Genomic DNA, 9,263 nt, shown 5'->3' on the forward strand with positions numbered 1-9,263 from the left:
TTTTTCCCTTAGAAGAATCGACACTCCGTGTTGACACGGAGCTCATGAAAGCTTGACTGTGGCACTCCTTCAGAAGTGGGTACGAGAGATTTTCCTTCCCATTATCAACTCATTAAAGGAAGTTTAAGGTACGTACTCTGTCCCACACACCAAGTATGTGTGACAACTTCAGAAACATTGACTGACTCATAATAAATTCGGGATCCGATAACAATTTCTACCTTTATACCTCTCTCCTCGCCCCAAATTGAATCATTAAGAAACATTTAGTAAGATCTAATGTTCAAGTTCTGTGGGCAGAACTCCAGGAGTCGAAATGCTCGGGAATTCTCTTGAGGTTTAACAAATTACTCTGCAATGCAACGTGGGATTTTCCTTCTAAGTAAGGACGGCAGAGGCGCACGCCCTTGATTTTCATTGCTCTGTCACAGATCAGTTACCTAACATCCTTCTCTATTACAGCCCCCAGCTGCTGTCTGGGTAAAACTACTCCAGTAATTCTGATTGGAGGGGGCTACACCTCTCAAGTGTTTGCTGTCTGTCAGAGAACAGAGCATCCCATATCTCAGCTGAGTATGTGATGATCAACAATTGGGAAAATTCAAACATTTTTTTGTGTGTGTATGTTGTTCCCTACCTCGTTCTTGGAGGTCTTCTCATCTTCCATTCCCAGTGGCTGGCCTTCGTCACCATCTGGCTGTCGGGAAGGAAAACTAGAGACAATCTTTTTTGGTTTTTTTGCATGTGTAATAAGCACAGAGCAATCTGTGCTCAGGACCCTGGGCTCGACCGTAGTATCCGGTTGGTTTATAGATAGGGGCTAATACAAAGAGGGGGGGTGGTAGAGGGGATTGTGGGCTCCGAGAGGGGGGTAGGCGGCACTTTCTCAGGACAGGTAAAAAAATAAGTTCCCACCTCATCCTGTTGCACACCTAACAGTGACTCCACACGATCGTACATTTGGCAAAGTGTCGTCAGTCTACGGCTTGGGTTGACCCTTATTTATAAAACATGTACAAAGAGTGTACTCTGAAACGTCGAGACAGAAAGACAGGATGGGTCCCTGGGACTTTTAGAACTTTAGGTCTCGGGGAATACAGAAAACAAAAAAAACAACCAGGGACTTCCCTGGCGGTCCAGTGGTTAAGACTCCACGCTTCCAATGCAAGGGGCATGGTTTCGATCCCTGGTTGGGGAACTAAGATCCCATATATCACACGGTATGGCCAAGAAAATTTAAAAACAAACAAACAAGCAAACAGAAAACACCAAAAAAAAAAAAAAAAAAAAAAAAAAACCACCAAAAAACCTCTCACTTGGACCAGGGAGAGAAAAGTCCAGGAAGAAAAGTAAATTTCTAAAAATAATGGCTATCATTTATCAGACACTTACATGTGCCAGGCCCTGGGTTAAAGGCTTCTCTCGATTTCTAGTCTCTGGTCCCCATTTTAGAGGAATTAAGGAAAAGGACACATCTTCCTCTGATTCTTCTGCAAATACCCCTCCCCCTCCCTTGGCCTACTCCAATGGCCAGTTTGTATCTGGGGCTTCCTACCAGCCTTCCTCAGTTTTATAAAGGCCACTTTGACTTGCTGACTCTTTAGCAGAATCCCAAAGAGAGAGACTCAGGCCCATCTTTCTCTCACTCCCTGAAGAGATGAGGATCTTATGCCCGGGGTGACCACAGGCCAGAACAGGAATCTGATGGGACAAAGACCCTTTCAGTCTAATTCAATGAAATCTGTTGAGGTTGGTGTTAACAGGGCCAGAGTCTGAGTTCCTCTTACTGGGGGGCCACCAGAGCTGGAGAGGGTTAATTGGACTGACTTGACTGTTTTAATTGCTGGTGGCAACCCTGTCACAGACACGGGCCCTGCCCTTTCTGTTTTGAAAATTGCTACACTTGCAGAGGAATCCGATTTTGAAATGGACAACTGGCATGTTAATTTCACATTCCATTAGAAACCCCAGGAGGTATAAGGTGGGTTGGGAGGAGCCCCACCTTTGCCGCAGGTTAACGAAACCAAGAAGTGTAGAGACCAGTTTTCATTTGCTATTTACATGCCTCCTAGAAGTCACTTAATGGAGAGGGATTTGGAGGGCCACGGTTTTGCGGGAGTGGGGGTGGGTATGTTTTATTTGGTGGGGAAATTAACTCTAAAAAGAAGACACATGGTTGGGGTGGAGAATTTCAAAGCTAGTCAATTAGGTTACCGTCTCTAAAAAAGTTTTTGGGTTTTTTTGTATTTTTTTGCTTAATACCAACTTTCCCCCATAAAAGTCAAAGGTGATTTCCAAGATTATGTACTGACACTCACTAAGAAGGAATTAGCCCCGACTGAAAGGAAGGAATACTTTTAAAAAATAATCACTATGAAGAATATTGAGCAAGAGTTATTTTAATAGGGTCATTAGATCCAGGCCAGGAGATTCTAAACAGTCTATAACACTCAAACACTAATAATGGAGGGGCTATGCATAAAAGCAACTGTATTTTTAAATGATGATGATTTTTTAGTGGAAACCTGAGTAAAGAAAAAAGCTTAGACCTTGCTAAAGAACACTTCTGGGGGATTTTTAAAAGACTTTAAAGAAAACCTACATTTAAAAAAAGAAGTCCAACAAACAAAACAAAGACTGCAGTGTTGGCAGATGAATGACAGCAAATGTGGAAACAAAATATCACCACAGCAGTGACAGGTATCCCAGCAATGAGGAGGCTCATGTTTCACGGACACCCGATGGACATTTATAACCAAGGATCTGTCTGGTTCTGGCTATAATTCAGGAGGCAGAAGACTGCGGGACACCTGTCATCTGACAAGGGATTTTAAGAGCACATAGCGCACTTAACAATCATCATGCTTCACACTGAAATGACGCTTTATAGCTTACTACCTCATTTTGGGGGTAAGCACTGAATTAGAAACTTCTGATTCCTTCACTTACCTTGCAGTCTTTGAGCAAAAGTCCCTGACATTTAATCTCTGAGCTTTTGGTTGACTTGCCTATGAAATGGGGTCCCATCACATTTTTACTGCCCAAGGCTGTTGTAAAGGACAAATATGACTGGATGAAAGGCTTTTTAAAATACAGTAAAAAAAAAGTGCTATCATTATGTGTAATCATTACTCTTACAGGTTACTAACAATTCTGAAGGCAGTGAGGCGATCCCTCTCAGGCTGGGGGTGGGGAGAGTAAGGGGGTAGGAGGAATGTACAAAAAGGGGACAAACCCCACTTTTCTGGCTTAATACCAGTTTTCCATGGTATGTGTAACGTAGGCAAATGATAAAATTAACATAGCTGTATAGAAAGGCATTTTTTTTTTGGAGAAAAATCTATGGAAATTGGACTTTAAAAGGCAAGGAAGAGATTTTTGGCCTCTGGTCAGCCATGCCCTCCCCACTGCACCAAACAGCTCAGTGGAGGCATTTTGAATACGGAAAAATGGCTGAATTAAAAATAAATAAATAAAAAAGCAAAGCAAAGGAAAAGGGCACTCCAGCAGGATGAGATAGATGCCTCACTGTTGCACCTGGTGGCATAAATAAATTATCATACAATTAATTGAGATTCACTGTATAAATAAAGTGTCATGGCAGAATAGCCATTATTATATATAGTATTTGCCTGCACAATTTTAATAAATTCAGCAGCTACTAAGAAATTCTAGTCTAGCAGTCCCTTCAATTCTTAACAAAAATGAGGGAATCACCCAAATTAGGTTTCCAAAACATGTTTAAGCCACCAAAATTATTCAGCAAGGGCAACAGAAACATGAAAATAAGTCTATTATTGGCTAGTGTTGAGTAAGAAAAAGGCTTCAACTTTTTAGCTATTCTAGAATTTCAGTCATGTTACTGATTGTCTATTTATCTATTTCTAACTATTTATCTTTTTCCTTTTTAAGATTCCCTGTAATGTGGTTAAGCTGTTTGGGCAATAAAAATGGAGAGGGTATAAACACAGAAACACACACAGTTTTAAAGCAACAGATGAATCTGTATGTCACCAATTATCAAAGGATGGTCATTTGATCTGCATTTTCAGTGGTCAGCGTATATATACGGATGTCTTGTTTCATATGTTAGGATTTAAATGTTAGTGAAAAGGCTTGTCCTAAATGGAAGTGGGTCTTCATGCTGCCTCCTCTCCCCCTCTGAAATCAGTAATTCAGAGCCAGCGGGGTACCTCTCTTGTCACTTTGGCAAAATGAAACCTTGTCAGATTGCAGCCTGGCTCACCAAGCCGCACTGTCACAGCAGGCAATCTGGCTTTCTGAATTCAGGTTCATGCTAGACAGGGCCCACGTTTCACTGGACTACACTGCATGCAAACGTGCCTGACCTGGGTGCAGGGTCAGGATGATGGCAGGGTGACCCCAGCTAATTTCCTTTACTTAAGGTGAATTTTTCCCCCTGCATATAAAACGTGGGTAAGCGAGGGAAACTTCTAATATTCTTAAGGCTCAGCCCCAGACACGGACTGTTTGCTACAGAGTTGACGCGTGCACAATCTATGGTTTAAGGCTCCAGTCCTGATTTAAGTGGACGGTGCCCGCCGCCCCCATCCCAAACCCCCAGAATAGGGGATTCAGGCCATGGAGCAAAGAAGAATTTAGTGAAGATCTGCTTGAAAGCTTCATTTCACAAATGAGGCAACTGAGGCCCCAGCACATGAGGGGCACTGGCCAATTAGGTGTCAAGTGCACACCATCACTTGGCTCTCCTGTCTGCCCCCAATTATGGCCGCCTCCCCCATCGCAGGTTTGCTGCCCAGAGCTATGCTTGGGATATTGAAATGGGGCTCTTGTGGCAAAATCAGTTGTCTGCAGGAAAACAGCACGTTGTCGTTTGAGGCACTGTGCCTCCCGCGCAGTTGAGGCATCTGAAATGTAAAACTGTCTCCCTCCTGTATGTTTCTGGGGAAATGATGTTGTCCGTATTTCCCTGGGTGGGTGGGCATAAATAGAATGACCATCACATTTAAAACTGTGATGCGTAAGAGGCACATACCACAACAGCAAACAGAGATAGATGCCCAGAAGGTCATTAATAGGCACCACCACACATTATAAAATATTTAGCAAACAAACGTAGCACCGCCTGATAAGTTGTGATCTTGAAATCCCTTGAGAGATCTTAGAGAATAAATAAAGAAATTAAGATTGTGGAGTTTCACATCTGAAAGTTTCACTTAAGCCCCACATTCAGACCTTTTGCTAATTGCTGCTTTGATTAGCTGTGGCACGAGAGTCAAGCTGTGGGGGGAGAAGGGAGGTCCTGGAGAGGGGAGAGGACCCTGAAAGCTGGCATAGGTGAAGGGAGGAGGAGGGGGAAGGCCAGGGCCACCAAGGGTACCCTTCCAATGGGATTATCAACATCTTTTTAATGTTTCCGTATCCCAAGCCCATATGCAGAGGATCTTACCTTTGAGCCTCTTTGCCCCCAGCTAAAGCTGCTTGAAAAAATTCACATGCAAACATTTACATGTCTCACAGTTTTATCACATTTTGTCCACACACTTAAAATACACTGGAAGCATTTTTTTTAAAGTTTTATTTTAATTGCATTTTAAACAACAAGATGGGCATTCCACTCCCAACGCATAACCCCTCTCTTTAAACCAAGCCCCTCCTACTGTATTCTGTAAAAGGGTAAATGGTTGGCTTACCTCAGTCTCTTCCCTAGGAAGAAAAATGATTTCATATTTTTTAAACATGGCCACGCCCCCCCCACCTCCCCACCCCCTCCCCGCCCAGAACCAGCCCCGTGTGGTTTGGGATCCGGAACTCGCCTACAGCGGGTTAAGTGCGGGTTTTTCTCCCCCTCCTCCCTCCGTCCCCTGCCAGGTGAGCAGAGTGTGTGTGCAGAATATACCGAATTTCTGCGCGCAGCCCCGGACGCCCCAGATACCTGAGTGTCTGGTTTTTCAACCGTAAAGGCGGGATGGTTGGGCGAACGAATGAGAAGTGAGGAAACGCTTAGCGCAAAGGGAGAAAAGAGAGAAAGACACACAGAAAACAGGTTACGGAGGCCGGCCCGAGGCGGCCCCCTCCCCCCGACCCGCCAGCGGCCCGCCATCCCGCCCAGCGTCCCCCGCTACCTTCTCGGGCGTTTTCGCGCCGCCCGCTGCGCAGCGCCAGCGCACAGGTACCACCCGAGTGTGCGAACGCGGAAAGTTTTTGTCCGCGCAATGGCGCAAAACACAAGACAGCCCATTCCCCGGTACGAGTACACAGTCGGCGGGTAATTTGGGGGTTCCAGGGGCGGGAATGGGAGAACGCTTGAGCACATCATGCACAGGCGGACACAATATGGACACCGACACACACCAACAACAAGCCGTCTTAGTCCAAAGCAGCCGTGCCAGGCGAGGCGGGGACGCACCTTCCCCAATGACCCCAACCCACCAACGGCCCCAGCCAGCCTAGCCTGAGCGACCCCGGAGCCCTCCCCTGCAGTTCCTGGCTCACCTGAAGCCCCCGCCTTTCTTGCCGTCCCCCACCCCACGACTCGGCGACGTCTTACGGTCGCTGGCGCTGGTTTGTCCAGCTGGAAACGACCCTCAGTGTTGTACGGCACCACTTTTCTCCCTAAAGGGCACACACTTCGCCACCCAAGCCCACCCGAGACCCCCCCCGCTCCCGGGGCAAAGTTAGGGCCCCTGGCTGGAACTTTCTGGCAGGCTCTTCCCGCCTTTGCCCAGACCCCCTCCTCCCGCCGCCGGGCCCCGAGCCCCACCGGGCGGCCCTGCCACCCGCTCCCGGGGCCCCCGGGCGGCCCTGCTCCCCACGGGCAGAGTCCGCCGCGTTACCTAGAAGCAGCAGGCGGTGCGTACACATGTAGCCCATCTTCTCGTTCTGGAGCTGCTTGTCGATGTGCTGGCTGCGTTTCTTCTCTGCGCGCTTCTGGGCGCGCTTCTCCATGCTCTCCTTGCGGGTCTGTCTGCGCTTCTCCGCCAGGGCAACCTTCTTGACCTTGGGGCTGAGGGAGCCTCTGGACTGGGGGCTCTCGGATCTGCAGAAACAGCCTCCGAAGGCCTGAACGAGGAAGTTGCGGAGCAAGTTGCGCCGGGTCTTTCGGCGGCGGCGGTTTCGCCTGGACTGAAACCAGCGGTGGCATCCGAAGGTCCCATCGTCGGATTCGTCTCCGCTGTCGCTGCTGACCGATATTTCGTCGTCGTCGTTGTCGTCGCCGCGGTAGCAGCTGCGCTCAGACCTGCCCCGCCAGGCATATGCGCGAGGAGGCTGCGGAGTAGGCGGATCGGCAGCCTGGATCTCGGGGCTGGGGGGTCTAAGGAAACTGATCTTGGGTCGGGCTCCAGAGGCTGGGGTTGCCCAGGCGGTGGGAGCGGCCCGGGCGACAGGGGCGGCCCGGGCGACAGGGGCGGCTCGGGCGACAGGAGCGGCCCGGGCGACAGGAGCGGCCCGGGCGGCAGGGGCTGCCCCCGCGCCTGGAGTGTCAGGGGCGGCAGGGGCTGCCCCGGCGGCTGGAGTGTCAGGGGCGGCAGGGGCTGCCCCGGCGGCTGGAGTGTCAGGGGCGGCAGGGGCTGCCCCGGCGCCTGGAGTGTCAGGGGCGGCAGGGGCTGCCCCGGCGGCTGGAGCGTCAGGGGCTGCTCCGGCGGCAGGGGCTCCGTCTCCGGGATCGGGGACTTCGCTTCTCTCCGCGGCAGCGGTGGCTGAGCCTCCTTCCATCTCGGCTGCTTCTCCCTCAACTGGGGGTCCCTCTCCTTCTGCTTGCTCTCTCTCAACTGGGGCTCGGGAGACCTCGATGGGCGGGCCGTCAAGCGCGATTGGGGGGCTGTCCACGTTGACGGGAGCGTCGTCGACCCCAACGGGGGCGCTGCCAATCTCGCGCGGGGGTCCGGAGATCTCCATCGGGGGGCTGTTGCCCGCGAAGTGTGGAGGAGCTCTGACAGCCTCTCGAGATGGGCTGCCGATGATGCCTGGGACCCAGAGGGGGGGCTCGTTCGCGGCGGGAGCGAGGAGGACCGCACTCGGGGCCGCGACTGCCGCGATCTGGTTGCCGCCAAGGCCGTCGGTTTGTGGGATAGCTCGGGGGAGCCCAGGGGGTGGGCTGTCATCCCCAAAGGCTGCTCCATCAAACTCAAATGGCATATCCTCCTCGGGGGGAGGGCTGCATCCTCCTCTGAAGCCTGCGTTTGCAGGTCTGAGGGCTCGGGGCTCCTCGGCAGGAGCCCTGAAGACCCCCCCACCTGGGCCTCCTGGAGCGAGGTTTGAGACCTGCAAGAGAGGTTGGTTGCAGCCTCCCTGGGCAAGCTGCTCAAACTCAAAGGGCATAGCTTCTTCGGGAGGAGGGCTGTAGCTTCCCAAGCTTGGCGTGGCCTCACCGAAGGCTCCGGGCTCCACGATCGGTGGGCTGAAGGCTTCAAGGCCTGCATGGGCCCCAGTGATGTCTCCAGGGTGCTCCAGGGTAGGCCAGAAGTCTCCCAAGCTGGACTGCTCGACCTCGAAGGGCATGGCTTCTTCAGGAGGTGGGCTGTAGCCTCCATGGGCTCCGGCTTCCTCGATGGCCTGGCTGAGGCCCTGGAACTTGGGCCTGGAGACTTCTGGGGGTCCACAGGCCTCGCCTTCAATCTCGACGGGGACGGGCTCGCTGTGAGGCGGTGGGGTCTCCATCTCTTCGGCTGCGCCAGGCCCAGCACCGGGGGCAGCTGCCCCTGGGGCCTCCAAAGGTGGTTGCTCGGGCTGTTCCCCGAGTTCAAGGGGGATATTGCGTTGTCCTGACATATTATTGCCGTCGAGGCAGTTGCGCACGCCCATAACACGGTGGCGGCTTCTTAAAATAAACTTGGGGCCCCGTAAGACGGAGCACCCGACCGAACTAGGGTGAAAAAAATATTTTCAAAAAAATCAAAGTACCAGCTGGAAAGTTCTCTAACCTCACTTTCTGACCCTAGTGAGGTCTAGGGGTTCAGGACCCCAAACCCCAGACCATGGCAGAAGCAAGTCTATTGTTGCTGGTTGAGTCTTGGCTCCTTTCTGGCCACTTTTTATCCCCTCAGGCTGCCCCTGGCCCCCCCTTTGGCCTGCCTCGTCCCCTCCTCTCTCTTTCTCTCAGCTCCAGGCCAGCCCCGCCTGCTTGGATCAGAGGAGCGCGCCGATTCGGTCCGAAAATCGCTCGTAGTGCTCTTTCTCTGCCACCAGGGGACGCCAGCCCCAGCCGAGGTGGCTCCGGGAGCCGGCTCCAGGAGCCCGGAGCCCCGGACTTTGGGTAAGGGGGCTGATGAGCGCAGGCC

At 51.5% G+C, this 9,263-nt stretch overlaps 1 protein-coding gene across 1 annotated transcript; it reads right to left on the bottom strand.

Annotated features, from left to right (window-relative positions):
* Positions 1-5,223: 5,223 nt before the first annotated feature.
* LOC136792560 (guanine nucleotide-binding protein G(s) subunit alpha isoforms XLas-like) lies at positions 5,224-8,968 on the bottom strand. The gene is given in 7 exon segments (XM_067012963.1): positions 5,224-5,262; positions 5,882-6,079; positions 6,082-6,255; positions 6,258-6,359; positions 6,361-6,415; positions 6,417-6,597; positions 6,819-8,968. Coding segments are annotated over 7 exon segments (2,718 nt in total). The 5' UTR covers positions 8,788-8,968.
* Between the last annotated feature and the right edge of the window lie 295 nt (positions 8,969-9,263).

The sequence above is a fragment of the Kogia breviceps genome, chromosome 14, assembly GCF_026419965.1.
Source record: "Kogia breviceps isolate mKogBre1 chromosome 14, mKogBre1 haplotype 1, whole genome shotgun sequence".
NCBI classification, from domain to species: domain Eukaryota; kingdom Metazoa; phylum Chordata; class Mammalia; order Artiodactyla; family Physeteridae; genus Kogia; species Kogia breviceps.